This window comes from Erpetoichthys calabaricus, chromosome 2 (genome assembly GCF_900747795.2).
Source record: "Erpetoichthys calabaricus chromosome 2, fErpCal1.3, whole genome shotgun sequence".
NCBI lineage: Eukaryota > Metazoa > Chordata > Cladistia > Polypteriformes > Polypteridae > Erpetoichthys > Erpetoichthys calabaricus.
This window is the reverse complement of record NC_041395.2, coordinates 235,266,605-235,289,771: the sequence shown is the minus strand read 5'-3', so window position 1 is coordinate 235,289,771 and position 23,167 is coordinate 235,266,605. Positions and strand designations below refer to the sequence as shown.

Below are 23,167 nucleotides of genomic sequence, written 5' to 3'. Positions count from 1 at the left end.
CATCAAAATGGCCGGAACCAGAAGTGACATCAGCAAAGGGGCCGGCTTCGGAAGTGACGTCTTCTGAGGCGCCGGAACCTTGCAGGATTTCCCGGGAAAGGTCTGTAGGGAACTGAGAAAGACAGTCAGCGCACTCCACCGCCCCCTGGTCAGATGTTTTATTACACTTACTCAAACCCTTTAGCTGTCTCCTACTCGCACATGTGTGACACTGTGCAGAGTCTGCATGTTCTCTGTGTCCCTCTGTAGGATTTGGGTATTCTGGTCTTCCCATACCTGAAAGATATCTATGTTAGGTTACAGGTCAAACCTGGATTAGCTGGCTATGTATGGGTGTTTGCTGATGAGCACTGTGCTACCAGGTGTAATGCAAAATTGACAGAAGTAACAAGAGAACAACACCCAAAATTGAGCCTTTGCAAGTTGAATTTGGCCAGCTTTAATATAATATCTGCTTACAGTAGCAAATGATTGCAGGTGTTTGATGAGCCTAGTGCATTGTATAAAGCCATTACTGGCTGGCAATATGAGATGCCAGAGCAGAAGTATAGCTAGCTGGCACTATGTTTACTAATTCTCCTATACTGCAACATGCCCTGCAATTTTTTATATATATATATATATATATATATATATATATATATATATTGCATTTTCCTTTCTGATTACTCTTAGCTGACACTGCAAAAGAAATGTATTTGCTAATTTAGGATGGTGTGTGCTAAGCAGCATGTAAAATGTTGCAAAAACAGTGGTCCCAACCCATTAGCTCACATTCAGTTTTCACAAATTCTTGAGACTGCTCACATTTGTAGCATTATATGGCATTCAACTTTCAACAGCAATGATTAGCCACTACCATATATCATTTATGGAATATTACATTTTTTAATATGAACAGTAATGCCATTAACTTGAAACAGAATGTTTCTGAAGGTGTTTGCCAGATGTGTCCTTCTGACACCTCTTGCCATAACCCTTTTCAGCAAGGACCAACATAGTTGGTTCTGCCTCTTCGACAACCAATGTATATCTCAGTCATTCGAATGCCTTTTGAATAAGGAGAAAATGGGGTCAATTGCCAATTAGGGATATATTCTTGATGGAAATAAGAATAGTGAATTTGGAAGCTGGCAGCATTAGACGTTTTAAAGAGGTCACATTGAATTCTTCATGTTATGCTTAGTGCTGTACACTGAGTTTTGAATATAGCGGTTATGTAACGGTTAAAGTGCATTCACTGGTGTAACACAGAATTCGTTGGTCTCCCCACAACAGCAGAACTTGGGGTTCCTCAATGAAAAAAAAATCTGCAGTAGAGGGAAACTACTGTAGCATTAACATATAATAATGAAACATTCTGATACTACAATATTATTACAGTAGAGTCTCGCTTATCCAACATTCTGTATTATCCGACGTCCCACCGCAAAAAAAAAAAACAAAAAAAAAAGAAACGCATCAATCGGCAACAAGAACTGCAAGTTGCGAGCGTGAGCGTAGTCTATTTTTTGTTGCTAAGTTCATTTTTTCAGTTAAATTTTTTTGTTGTTTTGTTGTAAAACTGTGGATTATGTGGCTGGCCCTCTCTGGCGTGCGTGTCTCTCACGTGTGCGTGTGTGTGTGCGCGCGCGTGCGTCTCTCGCACGTGTGTGTGTGTGTGTGCGTGTCTCTCTCGCGTGTGTCTGGTGCGTGTGTCTCTCTCGCACGTGTGTCTGGTGCGTGTGTCTCTCTCGCACGTGTGTCTGGTGCGTGTGTCTCTCTTTCTCATGTGTGCGCGCGTGTGTCTCTCTCTCTCTCTTGCGCGTGCATGTGTCTGTCTGTGTGTCTCTCTCGTGCTCTCTCTCTAATGCTGCACAGGGAATGCACAGGGAGAGACTGAACACGTGCGGAAATCACCGGCGCGCACAAACCGAAAGGGAAACCTGCTTGTTCCTATACCGAGTGTGTGGTCCTGCACAGAGGCAAACTGAGGTTCCACTGTATTAGGCTCGTAATGTGTAAAATTATAACATAGTTTGACGTTTAATAGGCTTTTTCTTAACACCTCCCATTATCCAACATTTTCGCTTATCCGACGTTCTGCCAGCCCGTTTATGTCGAATGAGCGAGACTCTACTGTATTTACTTATTTCTGTTCAAATACTGCATATGCTTAGTTTTATTTTGGCACTGGGGCTGTCAGCTTGTTCTGCACAATTTTTATAAAAAAGCTCATGGTCGTCTGCAATGGGAAGAGGTAGGCAAGGAGGATGTGAAAACAAGTAATCTCTGCTTATGACACTGGCAGCATTTCACCAATGCCATCTTCCACTGTTTTAAGCACAGATGTTATCTTTGTTAGTTTGGCAATGGCTTGTTGTGCCAATTGCTTAATTTGGACAGCGCTTACATGTTTTCTTTTTCTTACCGTGATGGAGTTCTTCGTTGTATACTAGCAATTTTACTGTGTGTTGTGAATTTCCCATCGGGATTAATAAAGTATCTATCTATCTATCTATCTATCTATCTATCTATCTATCTATCTATCTATCTAATTTTAAACGTTATTGTACTCGGCTGACTGTTGCCTGTAACACAGGTAATGACACACACATTTCTCACAGTTTCTTTAAACCTAAAAATACATAAAATATCTTTTTATTTTTTCAAAAATGTATTTTTTTGTGGCTGATCTAGTGGAGGTCTAGTAGCAAGTGCATTCACTTTATGTTGAACAATGTGCTTCAACAAACAACCATTTCAAACAAGGTTGATAGTGAGGACTCCATGTTGCTGTTTATAGCTATTAAAAGTGTGAGCTATACAAATTTTAACATAGTACAAAATTAAGCATGCATGTCTATACTGTACTATAAGAAGCTGACCTGATTTAGAAAAACAGCATATTGAGCTATTTTTGTTTCTGTATGATTTCTATATTTTTATTCCACATGTTTAAAAAGTGCAGATCATCTCAGCTGCATGATGTATTTCATGCACAGGCACATAGTGCCTAGAAACCCCCTGTTTGCATGTTTAATTCTCATTATCAGCTGTAAAACTTCTTCTCTCAAGTTTTGCTTCTAAAAACCTCTTCTGCTATTTCACACCTTGCCCCTTCAAGTACAGGCACTTCTTGAAAACAAGCCTCAAGAGTGTTTGTGTGTACAGACCCTGAACTTCACTGCCTTTTTAATAACTGTCTTTTCACTTTCAGGTATCGCGGTATGCAATATCCCATCAGCAGCGGTGGAAGAAACTGCTGATTCAACAATGTGCCACATCTTAAACTTATACCGGCGAAACACCTGGCTGTATCAGGCATTGCGGGAAGGAACTCGAGTGCAGAGTGTTGAGCAAATCCGGGAAGTGGCATCTGGTGCAGCCCGTATACGTGGAGAGACCCTGGGATTAATTGGCTTTGGTAAGAGATTCTCCTAGAATGTTGTTAGTTGTCAGAGTTCAGTCACAAAAACCTTTGACACAGTTTTTTCATTTATGGCGTGAATGTAGTAAAACATAGAGGTTCAAACTGTGCTTAAAAGGATTGGGGGATAAAGTGTTGAACAACATTTAATTGTCCATCAATAAAGTTACCACAGCACTAAAAAATTTTCAGCATTTATACATTCCACTTTAATGCAACATCCATTTTAAGAAATATAATTTAAGTGGGATTTGCCTAAAATGGAGAGCTGGAATGGAAACCAGATTTTACTTTGGAGGTTAGCCGCATCTCAAGGCACCATTGTTACATGGAATCACCCACTCTCAGCTGTGACACAAACTACCCCTCACAATTCAAGTAGAACTTTCAGCACAAAGAACAACATAGTGTCACTCCTTATCTAAAAGGCTAGCATGTTGGCATAGAATGTAACCTCTGTAACTGCTCAGATATTTTCAAGATTTTGGCGCACAGAAAACTTTTCTTTACGTGACAAAAATAAAACAATCACATCCAATATGATTACTCATAGAGTAACTAGTTGATCTTGTGGTGTGTCATAGTGGTTAGTGCTGCTGCCTAAAAGATCCTGGTTCAGATCCTATTCCATTTGAGTTTACATGTTCCACAGTTATGCATATGTTTTATTTTTGATACTCTTATTTTTATTTCTGCATCTCAAAGTCATGCATTTTATGATAATGGGAATTTCAGTAACTCTGCATGTGGATTAAGCATACTATAAAGGGATGTGGTGGCCCAATGGTTAGCAGGGATGCCTCACAGCTTAAGCCCCTGTGGACTTTGCACATCCTGTCTGTGCCTGCATGTTGTTCCCCCCATGGTACTCCAGGTTTCCTCCCAAAGCTGAAATGTTTCTTTTACTGGTTAATGTGTGTGTGATTGTTCTTGGTAGTGAGTTGGCACACAACTTCGTCTTGGTTTCTTACCTGCACCTAGTAATGCTAGGATAGACTTTAGCTCACCATGACAATGAACTGGATAAAAGGGCTGAAAAAAATGGATGAATGGAATGTTGTTTTGTTGCAAATTTAGCTCTTAAAAGAAAAACTGTTGTCAGTAAGTATTTCATTATTTTGTTACATAACGACTGTGCAAATTTAGCCTTTCCACAAATTGAATATAAAAACTTGCTAGGCTAAAAGAGCTGTCCTCTGATTTCTAATTTCACACCTATGATGAACATTTTTGCTTTTTTTCAACTTGTATCCATAACTACTCTGTTAATATTAACCATTAAACAGATGGGGAGTGTGGTGCAGTGGCTAAGGCATTGGACTTTAAACTGTAACAATGCATATTCAATTACAGTATCTGACTCACCATGTGACCCCTGAAAGTAACTTAAAGTACATGTGCTCGATTTGCACATAAATACATGTAAACAGCTGTGCTGTATAACTGTCCTTATAAAGAGCCTTGGGATGGTTAGGATGGTGTAGAAATGTGTTATATGAAAAAACACTTGTTTGTTCAGTGATTATTTTCTTTCTAAAATACTAGGAAATCAGGTAAGTGACATTACTGGCTGAAATAATTATACATAAAGCTAATCAGAAAGCTCTGTGGTCTCTCTGTTATATTTTTATAACACAGTAAAATACCTAATCCCCTTTTCTAAAGGGAGGAGGTTTGCTGAACAGATAGCACATAGTAAAGTCATTTGTCTTAAGAAGTGCCAGATTTTTATCATTCACGAAACCCTAAAAGTGACAGAATTTTAGAGAAAAAAAAATAGAAGGAAGCAAATAAAAGTATAAGATGAGTCATTTTTAATGCAGTAGACAGTTATTATAAGGTTGATTTGGATGACACTGAGCGTCAGTGGCATTGAGGATAATGACTTTGGTTATTACATCGCAGATGTCTCCTTTAGTAGAAATAGTTTATTAAAGTGGTGTCAGACCCCTGCTCTCTGAGCTAGACAGTTGCCGTAGTCATGGATAATTAAAGTTGCACTTAACGCAAAGATGGCTGGGAAATTAGCTTATCTTCAAATGCTGGCAGTGCTGATAGGTGACAGTGAAGTAGCCCACACTTGAGGTAACATGCATTTGTATTGTATTTGCACTGTAAATCTTTTCAGACCACATCACTGGTTTTATTACAATTGGACTAAACCCCAGAGTTGTCACAGCAAGAGCAGCCTTATTTACATTCGTGATTTGACCATTTGTCCATTCCCATAAGCACACTGCAGACAGATGGTGTCTTTATTTGTCATTTTTTTCTGCAGAAAAATAGAATACTCAAGGTATTCCCTTCTCAGGTCATCCAGCTCTATTTTCTACTCATAAAATCTGAATGTGAATCATTTTATCAGTGTTTCATTCTGGTGCATATAGCTGATTGCAGCAGCATTTGCCAAGTAAGTATCATTCACGTACCCTTAAGTATCTCGATAACCCTTGAGTAAATGACACAAAACATCTTTTAAGTTAAAGTCAGTAAACAATTGCTAAAATAAATTTACCTGTGCAGTCTTGAAAATAAATATGAATATCTATATAAATATATACAGTATCTAATAATAATAATATATATATATATATAAATATCTAATATAAATATCTACTTAAATATTATAGATTTCTGTGAAACCTCCTGGAAAAATTCTTAGATTCCAACCTGGTGCACAGAGATCTCTTGTATGAAGTTTATGTGTTATCCCTGTGTCTGTGAAGGTTAATATTTGGGTGCTCCTCTTTTCCTCTCATTTCTCAGAGTCAGCTGTGTTAGGTCAACTGACAACTAGAATTTGGCTTTGTGCTGTGTGAGTGACTGTTGAGGAATAAGTTAGTGACCCCATCCAGTTTTGGATGGCCAATATCCCCACACACCTGAATTGTGTAAGTGGATTAAAAGTTTGGATTGGTTTTTAACATGAGAAATAGAAGGCATATGTAATTGTGACATTTGAATGATTGTTTATAGTGTGTTATAAATTTTCATTACTCTAGACATTGGGCCGCAGTGATCAATGAGTGCATTTACATGCACACACAAAACTAACATAAGGTGAAAAACGCAGTTAAGCCAGACACCTGGTTTCTTAACAGCCACCATTTTTTTATGTGCGAGTCTTCTTAGGGAGTTCTCCCTAAACTCCATCAGCCACTGTGAATCTGAAAAAATATTTTACATTACTCATTTATTACAAAAAAGTAACTAAAAATGTGATATAATTACTTGTTATAAAATGTAATGCATTATATATATACATTTTTTGTGCTGGTTTTTCTTCTTTTGTACAAAAAAACTGCATGTGACTGGCCAGCATTTGTTATTAAATCCTGAACTCATATATAAACCTTCATGAACCTTACCAGAAACACAGCTAAACGTGATCATTGTATTGTTTTGTACTGTACATTGATTTAGTTCTTCACGTGCTGTGAAGTAAATCACTTTTGTTCCCTGGGCTAATATTAAAACAACTATTTATATTTCAGTAAAATAAGTATTGGGTTTGGTTACTTTAAAACTTAATTGGACTATATAAGGCATGTTACATTTAGAGCGTTAACCCCAGGCACTGCTCCTGTGATTGTGCTGCTGAGCTTAGTACTGTACCTTTAGCTTATCAACAAATGTACTGATGTTCTAAAATATTGAGATAGATTATTACAATCAAGAGAAGGAATAATGCGATCACCCAGCCAATTGCCTCATCAAATTTATCTTTGTGGGTGCTTACACCGTTTTCTACCTATGGCTGTTGAAAGCTGTGCCAAGCTAAGACATGCACAAGCTAACAGAGTTCAGTGGACATGTGCAGACTACAAAATCATTAACTTTTACCTGGTTAAGGGCTTACATGGCCAAATAACTGGGTTACTCAGTTAACTTGGTTACTCTAACCAGAGTAAGGATTTACATTGCATTTATAAAACTGGGTTTCTGTGGAAAAACCAGGTTATTAAAGTGCATGTAAACACACTGAATGTGAATAAATGTATGGTACTGAGGACGGTGTTTTGGGTATATTCAAGGTAATGAATCATACTTCAGCTAATATCACATGCAAATGCAGCATTGTAAACACAAATACAAATGGTTTTGTCAGCATGATTATCTTGAAACTGTCTTAAGGGGGGAGAGAAACTACACATTGTTGTGGATGAGAGTTCCAGACAGGGCAAAAGGATGTGACATCTCTATATGTTCCACAAAAGGCTTTATTAGCCAGGCCTAGGCTTGCTTTCCCTGCATAGAAAAGGCCTCACACTAATTGGGCTTAGTCCCAGCTCCAGTGGCCTTCCTCAGACTTTGCAGGCCCAAAAGGGATTTTAACCCCCAAAACAAACTTAACTGTCTCAAAATCCATGCAAAATCCACACAAGAAGGATGATAGTTAACCTCCCAGTTGTACACAGAAAAGAGCAAAGAAATCTTTATATATTAAACAATTTATTAGTCAAAAATAGAAAAGGACAAGGCAATGGTTATCAGAGCAAAAGAAGCAACCATAAGGAGTTGCTTAAAAGGGAATCATAAGCAAACAAGTCACAACACATAAACCAAAAAAAAACAAAACAAATACCCGAGTAAAAAACTTGAAAATCCAGAGAAAACCAATACTTACATAAGACTACAACAACTATAATACTCGACTGCTGGCTCTCAATTCCTATGAGTAAACAGATAGAAGGTGGGGCCTGCAGCCATGACATCATAGAAGCCACACCTTCTGGATCTGCACCCACAAAACACAGCAAATCCAGACACATTTAATGTGATAAAGCTCAGATAACAATTGAGAAGTGAAACCAGCAGAAATACAATAAAATAACAAATATAATTACCAAACACAAAAAAAACATAAAATACACATAAATTCAAACATACATACATACATACATACATAACACACATGGCTAAGATATGAAACATACTTACCTTTGAACCATTATTAGTGTGATGTGATATAGAGATAAAGTAGAAAGTTGGATATCCTTGATCTATAGTAGTTGTTATTGACAACTACTGTACTGAAAGTGGGACCGCTCTTTAGTTGTTCATTAGTCATTAAACAGACACATCTCTTCAACTCTTTTTTTGCTATGAATTAAATGCCAACCATTTTGCAGGCTACTGAAAGTCGAAGATTTGAACAAAGTGAAATTGCAATGCTGATATTTATCAATGAGTCAGCCTTTATTTTAAATAGAGTAAAACATTCATTGCTACTGATTTCTCTAAATATTACATATTATTACTTCTAAATTGATGTTCACTGTATAGTTCCACATAACAGAATTTTTAGCTATCCTCCTCATCATCTCCATATCAGGTAGGTTACATGTTTTACAGAAGCTTTTACAGGAAGAATTCTGTGTGATTTTTTGTTTTTGGTGTGGTTTCATTGGTTGGTGTATTGATCTCTTTCTTTATTACTTGGTTGGTTTGCTTTAAAGCACCTTTGATTCCAAGCTAGCCCAAAGTTTACATGAACAGGGAAGAGGAAAAAAGTTTTGAGGTATGTTAGTTAGGAATTCACTAATCAACATGCTGCAGGTTGATTAGCACATTCAAGTAAGAATTTCACTGCACTCTGTACATGTCACAATAATAACCTTATAAATCATTTGTGGAGTTTGTACTTCCTCCCCGTGCAATATTATATTTAATATTCTAAAACAATAAAATCCAACAATTAAACAAAAAAGAAAAGCATAAAGTATTTTAAGAAAAGCAAGAACATTCTGATTCCATATCATATGGGAGAGCTTTAAAGATAGCAAATAAAAATTCAACAGATTCACATTTTCAAACTAATCATAAAACATTAAGAAGAAATAAAGCAAACTTCTGTTTGCCAACTGTGTCCTGCAAGTAGCGTTAGCTGAACAAATGGATCAGGTTCAGTGCTGGAAATGACACTGTAGAGGGGTTTTCCCAGTTATAGGGATGTGCCAAAGCAACAGCTGTGACATAATAACAGTAAGAACAACAAAAGACAATTATGACACACATATCAATTTTATAGTTAGCTTTTATTAAAGAATTTGTTTTATCATATTATCCATGTCGGGCAATGCCAGGAGAACTCCATTTGAACAACAGGAGTGTTAATGAACCTATAGTGGGGAGGATGCTTCTTTTCTTTTCTCTCTGTGTGTGTGTGTGTGTGTGTGTGTGTGTGTGTGTGTGTGTGTGTGTGTGTGTGTGTGTGTGTGTGTGTGTGTGTATGTGTGTGTGTGTGTGTTAGCTGAGAGGTGCTATCAAAGCCTACAGAATTTTAAAAGGTGGAAAGGACAATTCAAAAGTCCCAGGGTTGAGTAGGTCAACAGTGGTTGTACTCCAGTGTGACCATGGTCCACTGATAGTGAGGTTCTCAAATGCTAGGGTTTGTAGCAATTTTTGTAACTTTTCAATGATATTATTTTGGTTTAACATTGTTTCTTATAGAAATTCTGGGAACAAAAGAACCTTCTTGGTATTATTTCTGAGTTCATGAAGTACCTTCTCACAGACACAATAATGAAGACAAGGATAAACAAGCAATGTAACATAATGATGATAATAGTAATTAGATAGAAAAAATATGTTGTTGAAGCTTTTAAGATAAAAAGATAAATAGCACTTAGAGAGCCTGATTTAATTCTTGTATTTCTGTTTTACTTTATGTAGTCAAGCTTGGGCTCATTTTGACACATGTCTGCCTTATTCCCTCACTGGTCCCAGAAAGACTCTTTGCATATTCAGGGTTTTTAACTCTTTTAGGGTTAATTTTTTTTTTGTTTCTTTTCTACCAGGGCTGAATATTTTTTAAAAAAGAACACAAAGCTATTGTTTAACATATCAAATCAACAAAAAATATTTACTTTTGACGAATGTTACTGTCTTGCATCTTGTATGAGCCTCACATACATGTTACACAGCAAAGTCCTGCAAAGTATGATATCACTCAAAGCAGCCAATTGCATGGATTGCCACATTGCACTGCTTACAATATGTGTTGCACTGGTGTTTCCTTTACAATTGTCTGTTGCTGCACTTTCTCACATATATTGTTAGTGTGTACTGTAGACAGACAAGTCACTCGTTTGACATCGTGCCATGCCACTGTCACAAGTTTTCTGCCCATATGAAAACTGTATTGTCCCCTCTTTTCATCTTCAGCCTGTCTGGCTTCAACTGAGAAGCCATGTGTCTCCTGTTCACCCTCACTGTGCCACAAGCTCCAATTCCCCTGTTCTGTAGCTCCATGAACAATTCTGGGCATGTATAAAAATTGTCCGTGTACACAACATGACCCAAATGTTCATAGCCCTGAAGCAGCTCCAGCACAACCTGACTTGTCAAGGGACAGTTCTCTCTTTGAAATAAATACTTTCCTGCATATGTAATTACTTTCAGGCAGAAACCAGTGTTTGCTTCTGCCAGTACAAAATCCTTTATGCCATACATTGTAGGCTTGTCTGGCATATATTGTCAGAAAAAAAGGTGTCCCTTTTATTTTATCATAGATTCATGCACAGACAAATCACGGCCAGGCTGATAAAACTGTTTATATGTTGGTTCCACATTGTCAAGCAGGGGCTGAACTTTATACATGGGATTATAGCCTGGCTCACCCCTTGGGATTTGCTTCTGGTTATCGTTTTCCACTTTGAACAACGAGAATGCAGTACAAGCACAGCCCGCGATTCAAAAAATTGCTGTGCATACCTGTTTGTCTTGTCGGACAGTAGCTGAAAAGCAGCATCAGGAGAGAGCAGCCTGAAGTAGTCCAGCGGCTAGTAATCTGTCGTGTCCAACAGCAAGCCATGCTGTCTTGTGAAGTCCAGTAGCCAGTTTGGCACCCACAGATCAATGTCTGGGTATTTCTCCCACATGAACCTTGCCATAGGTGTGTCGGCTACACGATTGCGCTCAGCTGGCAGCCGAGATCAGCTGGGGTGGCATCGGCTGGTGTCCGATCAGCTGATGCCAGCTCCTCACTCTCCTGCTGGATCTCCTGATCACTGTCAACAAAATCAGATTCTGAAAAATCAGAGTCCGACTCAGCGATAATGCGCAAAACATCGTCTGCTGAGTATTTTCTTTTCTACACTCGCTTCGCTCCCACGTGAGATGTCGATGACATCTTGCCTGTGTTTACATTTAGCAACTCACACACACGCAAGGATTAGATGGCGAGTCAATGAATCTAACATTCCTCCAAGCAGACAGGGAATGCCTGTGATGTAACAGTGAGTTTTGTCACCATTAACAGCTGATTGTCACCCTCTACCCCTGGATGTCGACTTTTGTCGACATGTGCCCTCAACCCCTCCAGTCGACAAAAGTCGACATCCACCCTAAAAGAGTTAAAAAGCTGTGGAACCAACCCAGTTGATGGGGAGGTTTGTTCATGCTGCTCTCAATTCCTTCCTCCCAAAACCCGTTTGTTAGACCTTGGAAGTGACAGGCTTTTCCCTTACATGTGACAGTATGTTGTATATGAAAGAATTATATTTCATAAGCAGGCTATTTATACAAGTTCAAAGCTTATTAAATGCACAGATCACAGTGATGCACTGAATATTTTGGATTTCACTGCTACCAACACTCAATAATCCATTCATCCATTTTATGACCCGATTATCCTAAATTAGGGCCATAGAGAGACAGGACCTATACCTATGGCCTTAGGTACAAAGGAGAAACAAGTCCTTAATGTCAGTCCATCACAAACAATTCTCACCTTCATGGGACCAATTTAATGTCTCAAATAGCCTAACATATTTCTCTGGGACATGGGAGAACAAGAACTAGACATGGGTGGAATGGGTGGAAAATGCAATTTACACACAGACAGAGACCAGACTAGGGATTAAATCCAGTGTCCTGGAGCTTTGAGACAGCAGGGCTAACCACCGTGCAACCCACCAATCAATTAATTTATAGCGGTGGTCCTCAAGGTCAGTCCTGAACAAACCAATTCCTTCTTTTAATTGGGCTCCTATCTTAAGTAAGCAAGCTGGTATTTGTATGTTTCAGTGTCAGTTCAAAAATTACAAAACTAGGTTTGCAGAAAGGAATTTGTGTGTTAAATGCGTAAGAATTTTTTTTTTCTTTTAAGTATGTTGTCCTTTTTAGTTTTCTGGTTATCCTTAGTTAGTTTTACTAATAGGCAAGTAATAATTGAAATAGCTGCCCTAGCATTCTGTGTTGTTTGCACTGGTGTCTGCTATGCTTGTTATTCACTGTCAGTATTCAGTTACAATTAAGAGAGCAAACAGTACAGAAAAAAATGAATTTAAAAGAAAACAAGCATCTAAAGATATGTCAAAAATACAACCATTTATCAATTTCATATACATAAATCAAATTCAAATGTGCTTTCCTGAATGCAGAATAAAAGAAGAAATGAAAAGAGCAGTTAATTAAACAGTTATATCAATTAAAAGTAAAGATGACTAAGAGTATGAAACTGGTTGAAACAAAAACCTGAAGCCACAGGGGGCCCACAGGACTGAACTTGAGAGTATATTTCACACTGTTACAAGCAGCAGCATCTCTGCATTAAAGGAATACTCACCCAAAAATCATATTTCTTTTATCTGTTACTTAGTCCATGTTTCTTGTGGTGATTGCCAAGAAAAAATTTTAATCTCATGTTTTCATGGAGATTTGACACAGCAAATTTGTTGATAGATCACACCCAATGATGACCAATACTGTATAAGAGCAAACAACATTAAAATGTCCGTGAAAAAATATCACATTACTTACATAATCCATGTCACTTATCTAGTATATCCTCACGAGGTGCAAACACATGTAATTTTTGCTAAAATATTGTTAAATAAATACATCCATAAAATCCGAGCAATGCACAAACAGGAAGTGCGTTCAAACAGGGTTGATCTTTCCAAATGAAGGCAAAAGTCTCAATTAATGAATGAGGGGGAGATGCAGATCTTTCAGTATTTAATGTTGATCTTGAGATATCTTTTAATACTGTCCTTTAGTGGCTGTACTGTAATTATTTATTTTAGGTATCCTTAACTGGCTTTGTCTCTCTCCCAGTCTCTTAGTGAGATTTACTGTAAATTATCTCACTCTTAGTTGCCCACCAGTGCAGCTGCTTCAGTCCCACTCTTCAATTGTTCGATCATCTCTCCTTCTCTCTGTCTCTCTCTCTCTCACACACACACACACACACACCCTCTGCATGGCTTCTCAGCTCTATGTGGTCCTACTACAATTTTCATCCCATAAATGCCACTGATTAAAATCATTTTACATAACATTTCATAATGAAGAATTATATCACAGTTAATTGAATTCTGCAATGGATTAAGCAGGTCTGAAAATTTGTTATGGACTGGTTGTCTGGGAAAGATTGTTCACACATAAGTTTGGGCATACAGACAGTTTGTAAGTGAAGCCACTGTGTATTTTTTTATCTGTGCTTTCTTACCATATTGCCCATCATTGGCTTTGTTGGTCTAGCAGTTTCAGTCTGAGAGCAGTTGGCTGTCTTTAAACTAAGTTAAAAAAGGCATTTAATCATCTACTTGAATTAAAGTAAAAACTATTCATTAAAAGAAATAAAATAAAAAATCTCCAGAAAACATTCCACTTTGAATTAAATCAGAGCATTCAGCTCCCTGTATATTAAATAAAGGGTAGGCACTGTGACAGAGAGCCTCTTAAACAAGTAGGCTGTTCTTTCTTCCCTGGCTGGATGCAGTTTGTAACAAATCCTCCCTTCCTTATGGCAGAATAGCAAGTCTTGGCAGAGAGGTCTGTAATGTGGCTCCTTCTTGAGGAGTTCATCTGGCTCTCGATGATATTGCTGATAAAAGACCACTGATTCTGAAGGAGACCTTGAGTGCTTAAAAGCATGATTGATTCTAATTTGCACACGGTGTCTCAAGTGAGAATGTTTTACAGGATCTTCCTGTTGTGGACGATAGCTGTTTACATTTCTCTCTGCTTAAGCAAAAATGTTTAATATGAATGAAGTAAAAAACTTTAAAAATTGAGTTAATGTTTTTTCATTTTCTCAAAATTTAATTTTTTGTTTTAGAATCGTTCCCAGCCAATAATAGTAAGCATCTGCATTGTTACTCCAAAACTGCCACCCACAACCTATAAGCAAGTTACAGCAAAGAGAGAGAGAGATGAATAAATAAAATTAAGAGCAAAATATCTAAATGAATGAAAAAAGATCACTTCAACCAGCCACATATATATAGTGTGAATTTGTAGTATGCCTTCAAAATAAACAGCTCTTACTGTATATACAGTGAGCTTATTTTTTCCATCATCAATGAATTCAAAAGCTGTCCTTCTCAGTCATTACATCTGTGCACTGGCGTTCCACCCTGGACCGGCAGCCACCATCCACTCATCACTGATAGGATAGGCTCAACCTCTCTGACGTTGTGTTTGGATTAAGTGGGATTTGAAAATGAACATTTGAATTCAATTTTCTTGAATTTAAAAATGAATGAATGTAAGGTGGATTTTTCTCTGTGTTTTATGATTAACACTAGGACTAGGGAGTTGTACAGTATACACCATTATGGATGCAATGAGAAGTCAAACAAAATTACACTTTTATTGGCTAACTAAAAAGATTTCAATATGCAAGCTTTAGAGGCAGCTCTGGCCCCTTCTTCAGGTAAGATGAAGATGGAGATATCTGAAGAAGGGGTGTACTTCTCCTTGATTAACTCTAGAGAAAGGTTTTGCTGTCATGTTTTTGAAAAGTTTTAGATTTGATTATCAGAGAGTCAAACACTTACTATTGTTCTACATCTACACTTGGCACTAACTGCATGAGGTCAAAACTGTTACAAACAGGTTAATATATTCCATTACAGATGACTGAGGCCTTGCAGTGGATTAAGTTTTTAAAATTAAAAATCACTCACAGCAAAATTATTGCCCATTTTTTTCCAAATGCATGTAAACACTAAGATTTAAGTTATTCTAGTTTAAAGGAAACAGAAAAAAAAGATACCAGCAATTTAGTACAGTTAACACGCACCAAGGGTTACTCAAGCACTGAAAGAACTACCATAGAGAACATGTGTCATCACATGATTCCATGCTTTGTACAGTAGCTGTAAAATACCATCTAGTTTTATTCTAGGGTCTTCTCAGAGTGAATGAAGAATCGGTGACAGGGGGAATTTGAAAGCTGTTATGTGTGCATTAACATAACATTCTCACACAAGTTGCATGGGCCGCCGGACCCTATCATAGCAGCATCAGGAATAAGGCAGGGATCAGTTTTGAGCCATCTACTGCCCATTCACAAGAGACCAACCTGCAGATAACCTAACACTGGAGTACCAGGAGAAAAACCTACAAGGACACCAACTAGACACGGCATTCAAACCCAAACTAGTGGATCTTTGAGACAACTGCACTAACAATTCTGCCACCATAACCCCCTCCCCAATCATTGTCATCCATATATGGTAATACGATGAGCTCCAAGATAGAATAGTATGATGGTCTGTTAGGAATAAGCAGCAACAAAACATACAACAGTATTTATATGATGTCATGTTTTCATCAGAAACTTCAAAGTTTTTTCTTGAAGCAACATAACATTTTCAAATCCACTTAATGCAGGAATCCGTTCTTAATAAGTCGCCAGTCCATTGCGTAGCTCCCTTTTGAAGTGTATATTGTAATTAAATATTTCTAAATTGAAAAATTTAAACAACTAAATGCTTATTGTAGTTGAATGATGGTGATATAGCCAAGTGATTGCCTAGTCACTGATTAGGTAGATTTTGCTAACATTCCTTGTCTTTGTGTAGGTTTCCTCCATGTAGTTCATTTTACCTCTTGGATCCCAAAGACATGGCTTTTGAGTTAACTGCTGGTCTTGTGTGAGTGAGTGTAGATGTGCTGTACAGTGGACTGGCATTCCGGTTCAAACATTGAACATCTGCCGTACACCCAGTGCTGAACCTAGAATAAGTAGGTTCAGAAAACAAATGGATAAATTTTAATTGTAATTTATTTGTTTGAATAATTAAGTTCACATTAAGTAGCTTCAGACTGCTTAAACCTTGGACTGGCTTTGTTATCATGTGTGATCACAACACTGCAGATCTACACTATACAACTGCAAAGATATTAGCTTCAGTTTTACAGCTTCTGCTTTGTTGAGATGGCTCACAAATGTTATTTCTCTAGGAAGTCACTTTTTTCATAGATACCAGCAATGGTTTACAAATATTAATGGTAACACAGTCTGACCAGAATAATATTCTAATATTTCCACAGGTCGCACTGGGCAAGCAGTTGCAGTTAGAGCCAAGGTGTTTGGCTTCAATGTAATCTTCTATGATCCCTATTTGCAAGATGGCCTGGAGCGATCCCTGGGAGTTCAGCGGGTCTACACTCTACAGGACCTACTTTATCAGAGTGACTGCGTCTCACTGCACTGCAATCTCAATGAGCACAACCATCACTTAATCAACGACTTCACTATCAAACAGGTAAATGCTTAAGTGTACCATTTCTTTCATTTCATTTCCATTACACGTTATTTGGCTAGTTTATTTTGTTAGTACTTCACCGAAAAAAGCAAGTAGAGAGTGCATTACTGAACATAATGGGTAGTGTGGCGAGTGGCTGGGGGTGGTACTCAGCCGGGACGCCCAAGAGGACTGGAGGAGGGCTTACGCCTCCTCCAGACCACGAGGGGGTGACTGCCCTGGTGGCTTTGGGGAGCATGGGAACAGAGCTTAGAAGCTCAACCCTATAGGGGCCTGTGGTGACCGCCAGGGACACCCAGAGTGCTTCCGGGTGCGCAGCCGGTACTTCCGCCACACTTGAGAGTGCCAGCGGAAGTTAATTGGGAGGCACCTGAAGCATGGAGGAGAGGAGTGGAGGTGGACCAGAGAAAGAGAGGCATTGTGAGGCCTGGACTTTGGGGGAGTTTTGGGGTTGTGTGTGGCACTTCATTTTGTATATAGTGTAAATAAACGTGTGTTGGGTGAACTAACGATGTCTGCCTGTCTGTGTCCGGGCCAGTTATCACAGTAGGAAAAACAATGGAAGTAAAACTCCACAGAAATATATTTCTTTACATTTCTCAAGAGCAAGTTATATTGCATAGTGGAATCAAAAAATATTTGGATCCCTTCGCTTTATTGTGTTGCAGATTTCACTTTAAATGGATATATTTGCCATTCTTGCCCATCAGTCCACACTCAAAACCTATAATGAAAAGCTTCCAAATATATTGAGAATCAAAAATTGAAATCTCTCATTTACAGTCATATGAAAAAGTTTGGGAACCCTTCCCAGCCTGCATAATAATTTACTTTCAACAAAAAAGATAACAGTGGTATGTCTTTCATTTCCTAGGAACATCTGAGTACTGGGGTGTTTTCCGAACAAAGATTTTTAGTGAAGCAGTATTTAGTTGTATGAAGTGAAATCAAATGTGAAAAACTGGCTGTACAAAAATGTGGGTCCCCTTGTAATTTTGCTGATTTGAATGCATGCACCTGCTCAATACTGACTACTTGCAACACCAAATTGGTTGGATTAGCTCGTTAAGCCTTGAACTTCATAGACAGGTCTGTCCAATCATGAGAAAAGGTATTTCAGGTGGTCAATTGCAAGTTGTGCTTCCCTTTGACTCTCCTGTGAAGAATGACAGCATGGGATCCTCAAAGCAACTCTCAAAAGATCTGAAAACAAAGATTGTTGAGTATCATGGTTTAGGGCAGTGGTTCTCAATCTGTGGGGCGGGCCCCCCTAGGGGGGCGCCAAGTAACATAAAGGGGGGTGCAAAGATGTGCAAAAAAGAAAACAAGAATCGAAAATATGAAAAATACATCGATTGAAACCAAAACAAATTAACTTAAATTACATTCTGATACTAGAAAAATAAATATAAAGTTAGATAAATGTCAATAATTGTTAAGTAGGTATAATAAAATATGCATCTATAATATATCATTAATTAAAAAAGGACAAATTGATATTAGTGGGCTCCTTTCAAAAAAATGTTGGGGGGGGGCGCGTTTAAAACTGTTACGAAAACTCGGGTCGCAAATACTTAAAAATTGAGAAACGCTGGTTTAGGGGAAGGCTGCAAAAAGCTATCTCAGAGGTTTAAACTGTCAGTTTCAACTGTAAGGAATGTAATCAGGAAATGGAAGGCCACAGGCTAAGTTGCTGTTAAACCCAGGTCTGGCAGGCCAAGAAAAATACAGGAGCAGCATATGCGCAGGATTGTGAGAATAGTTACAGACAACCCACAGATCACCTCCAAAGACCTGTAAGATCATCTTACTGCAGATGGTGTATCTGTACATCGTTCTACAATTCAGCGTAATTTGCACAAAGAACATTTGTATGGTGGGGTGATGAGAAAGAAGCCCTTTCTGCACTCACGCCACAAACAGAGTCGCTAGTTGTATGCAAATGCTCATTTAGACAAGCCAGATTCATTTTGGAACAAAGTGCTTTGGATTGATGAGACAAAAAATTGAGTTATTTGGTCATAACAAAAAGCGCTTTGCATGGCGGAAGAAGAACACCGCATTCCAAGAAAAACACCTGCTACCTACTGTCAAATTTGGTGGAGGTTCCATCATGCTGTGTGGCTAGGTCAGGGACTGGGGCCCTTGTTAAAGTCGAGGGTCAGATGAATTCAACCCAATATCAACAAATTCTTCAGGATAATGTTCAAGCATCAGTCTCAAAATTGAAGTTACGCATGGGTTGGATATTCCAACAAGACAATGACCCAAAACACAGTTCGAAATCTATAAAGGCATTCATGCAGAGGGAGAAGTAGAATGTTCTGGAATGGCCGTCACAGTCCCCTGACTTGAATATCATCGAAAATCTATGGGATGATTTGAAGCAGGCTGTCCATGCTCAGTAGCCATCGAATTTAAATAAATATACTTTCAGCATAATCTGGGCACATCATAAACTGTAAACTAAAGCCTCAAGGGAATGACTTTTTTAAACTGAAGATAGGACTCTTGACCAACGAATGAGGGGGAGAGAGGCAGGTCCTCAGATCAAAAAGTCATTCCCATGAGGCTTTAGTTTTCCATTTATGGCATGCACCAATTAATCTGGAAGTATATACTTAACATTATTTTAGCATAAAAGCATGCATTCTGCACATTTTGAGCATTTGACAGGGTAACTGACTTGTGGATGTTGTAGCACAAGTAATGTGAGATTTTGTTTTTCCATGGACTTTTTTTACATCATTTGCCATTGTACAGCATTGATCACAACTGACTTCTGTTACATCACAAGTTTTTTCTCTCCATTCTAAAACATGAAAACTTGAGATGAAAAATTTGACTTGGCCAACACTACAAACTACATGGGGTGGAAAACTTATAAAAATATAATTTAAAAAAATATCAGTATTCCTTTAATGTGAATAAAATATTTATTATAAAATAAAATTTGGATTAAATTATTTACCCATGCACCCTTTATAATACTGCATGTCATAATTTTTCTTTTTAGTTGATGTTTTGAATATAGCATATTGAAGGATTAATGAATTAGGGACAAAATTAAATATTTAAGTAATTGCCTAACAACATGTAATTTTAATTAAAATAAATGAAGGCACTCCAAGATAATATCCCAAGCAAATGATTTAAACCTAATTCCAGATGCACCCATGTGAGTGTAGAGGTAGGTGTGCACAGTAAGGCCAGGCGCCGTTTCTGGGGTTGGTTCACATCATGTTCTGGATGCTGCAAGGATTTGGCATCATCTTCCTATGACTCCAATCTGGGTAAGAAGAGGAATATAAAATGGATGGTGTAAAGGGGTACCCGAGTTTGATTCTAATTTATTTTTCATAGGTATTTTCTTAATTTGCATGATTACATATGTGCAAAAGAAAAATTTCTCAACTACCCACTAACATAGCTACAACATTTTGGCTTTTCAACTGGTATTTCACCTCTTCTCATTATCCTGCTGCAGATGAGACAAGGTGCTTTCCTGGTGAACTCTGCACGAGGAGGGCTTGTGGATGAGAAGGCCTTGGCCCAGGCTTTGAAAGAAGGAAGGATACGTGGAGCAGCACTAGACGTGCATGAAACTGAACCTTTTAGGTGAGACTTTGAATAGCTAAGATGTTTTGGGGGGAGGGGGGGGATCAGTTATAATTTTAAAGAAGGACAGATTAATTGTAAAAGGTCTGAGGCTTCTGGTAGTTCATAAGATGTTGGGTTTTAGTTTCAGTGTTGAAAGTGAGTTGCATATTTCTATCAAGCTGTGTACAATTTGAGATTGCAGTAGAACATGTCTAGCTCAGAGTCATGAAAGTTTTTTTCCTAAAAACAATGCATTTGGTTTTACTTGCATATTGGTAACAAAATCTATATTAAAAGTTAAAAAAATATCAGGAATTTTTTTTTCTTGATTTCAGCCTCCATGTGACAAAAGTTGAAATTTCATTAAGAATGTGTTAAAAATCATAATATGCATTGTAATCACAGTAAGCCATATAACAATTTGCAATATGTAGCACATGATGTGTGGTATTCGTTGGCATGTATAATAAGGTTCATGGGCAGAAACCTTCATTATTTTTTTTTTGGCTACCTGACTGATGTTTATTTGAGGCCTAGTCTTTTAGAAATTCAAATATGTCTAAATAAAACACAAAATGAGACAAAGTTGTACTCAACTCAAGACAATAAAACTGTTATACAAATTACTGTAATCGAGGTAAAAGTGGTCTATCTGTGGTCTTAGGTGAGATTCCACATTGGCTACTAGAAAACTCTGTGCACACTGAAGGTGTCCTTCCATCAACACCAGCAAAATCGCCAGCTTTTGGTTTGCCTCCTCCCATTAGAACTCCTATTCCTGATATGCCCTGTAGCCTTTGTTTTAAGTTGGACCTGCGACAATACACATGCAAAAAAAATACTGAAATTGGTTTATCCATTTTTGTGTGATTGGTAAACAAACAAACAGCTTACAGATTTACTTATATATATTATATATATATCTATTTTATATATAATATATATTTACTTATAAGAGAAAAACAGAAAGTTAATATAGCAGACATATTTCATTTTAAGGTAACATGAGGAAAATACAATACTTTTTAACATGAAAGGTTTTGAAATTGTTTATATTGGTCAACACCTATAAAAGAAGGGAAGTATTTTAATAAAAAACATTTTTGGAACTTAATGGTATGTCTGCACAATAAAGATGAGCAGTAGTGAAATCACTAAAATATGGTAAAACACTTTAACTCTGCTGTCTCCATCATTTCTGAACATATGTGTGGTAAATGCTTCTTATTTCATGGTAGGTTGATGTTTTGTAACCACAAGATGCTCTTGTAGCCACATTAGCCCAGGGACTTTGGGGAGTAAAACCACAAGCTGATACATGATCTTCATGCTGATTTTTCAATGCACAAATGTTTATTACTTTTTGCTAATGCAGTAACACTGAACCAGCTTCATGTTGGGATTTCTTTTAAAAACCTCTGATTGACAAAGATGCTCATGCATGTCTTCTTGATTTTTAATTTTTTTACATTTCATTGTGTGCAGTAAAATGACAGAACACTGCACTTGTTTTTTTTAACCATTTTATTGCAGCCAGTGTTGGCGTGCACAGGGAGCTAGGTTATATGCAGACAGAATTAAGAGAAAGGCAGGAACACAGTCCCAGGCTAATGCAAACTCCTGCTGCTACAGTTTAGCCTTGCGATGGCATGCTACAGAAACAAACAAGGAGTACTTTGCTGAAAATGGAAGATGGCAGGAAAAAAAAATCCTATGAAGCAAGGCAAGGGAATAGGGTAAAGCGTAAATTGCACTGCACGACTGAGAGAAGCAGGTATTTTCAGGTTAAAAAAATAAGAATATTGTGCAAGTCTGGCTAAAGAGATTAATTACGAATTTATAAAATGTGCCCTTAACTTGTATACAGTATATAGATAAAAAGAAATGCAAACTTGAGGAATCACAAAATCAATTAGCTGAAGACTGATGTATAGTACTGGTTTAGCTGTAGCTGTGATTAGAGGATCCACTGTTAAAATGAAAACTTCGCTATGAGTATCTTTCAAAAGCAAGAGCACCCTCAAGTGTCAGGTTGTTGTTGTTTTTTTTCTTTATATAAATTCCACTACTGAAAAGTCCTAAACACTGTCAGCATATCAAAATGTGTCACAGCACTGCAGTGTCATGAGGCCTGGGACCCAGAATAAAATAAAAACAGTGAAAAAACGCCACCAACTTTTAGGACCTAAAACTGGCATTTTGACTCTCAGACTCAGCTGATGTGCGCAGATCATCATCCCATAACAAATGATAGTCTGTTTCTGTATCACTTTTTTTGTATGTTTTATTTTGTTTTTAGTGACAGTTTTCCTGTTGTCCCCTGTGCTTATTATGTGCTATTGAGACATCACAACTGCAGTCTTGCATTCACCTGAGCCTTTAGCAGTCGTTTCCCACACAAAGGCAGCAGAAGGCGTGTTTTTTTTTTATTATTATAATTTAAGAGCTCCCTCCTGCCTTTCTTTGAGCCTGTTGAGCAAGGCAAACTTCATGAAAATGGACATTTTATTTTTACAGACTGCCTGAGCCTTGAGCAATTTCTGTCCTTTTACCCCTACCAAAGTGATACACCCTAGACAATTTCTTGTATCATCGCACCCCAGCATACTGTTTCTCAGGTGGGCTAAGGAGTATAAACTTAAACCTTCCAGTC

The 23,167-nt window shown here is 37.7% G+C and overlaps 1 protein-coding gene across 10 annotated transcripts in view; it reads left to right on the top strand.

The window, feature by feature from the left end:
- The window catches only part of ctbp2a (C-terminal binding protein 2a), a 416,986-nt gene that overhangs the window by 385,125 nt on the left and 8,694 nt on the right, over nucleotides 1–23,167 (top strand). For all 10 annotated transcript variants that reach the window (XM_028795274.2, XM_051922846.1, XM_028795272.2 and 7 more), the window contains 3 exons: nucleotides 3,200–3,406; nucleotides 16,700–16,914; nucleotides 20,402–20,532. In XM_028795274.2, coding sequence (XP_028651107.1) covers nucleotides 3,200–3,406; nucleotides 16,700–16,914; nucleotides 20,402–20,532 — 553 coding nt within the window. The remainder of the gene's footprint in view (nucleotides 1–3,199; nucleotides 3,407–16,699; nucleotides 16,915–20,401; nucleotides 20,533–23,167) is intronic.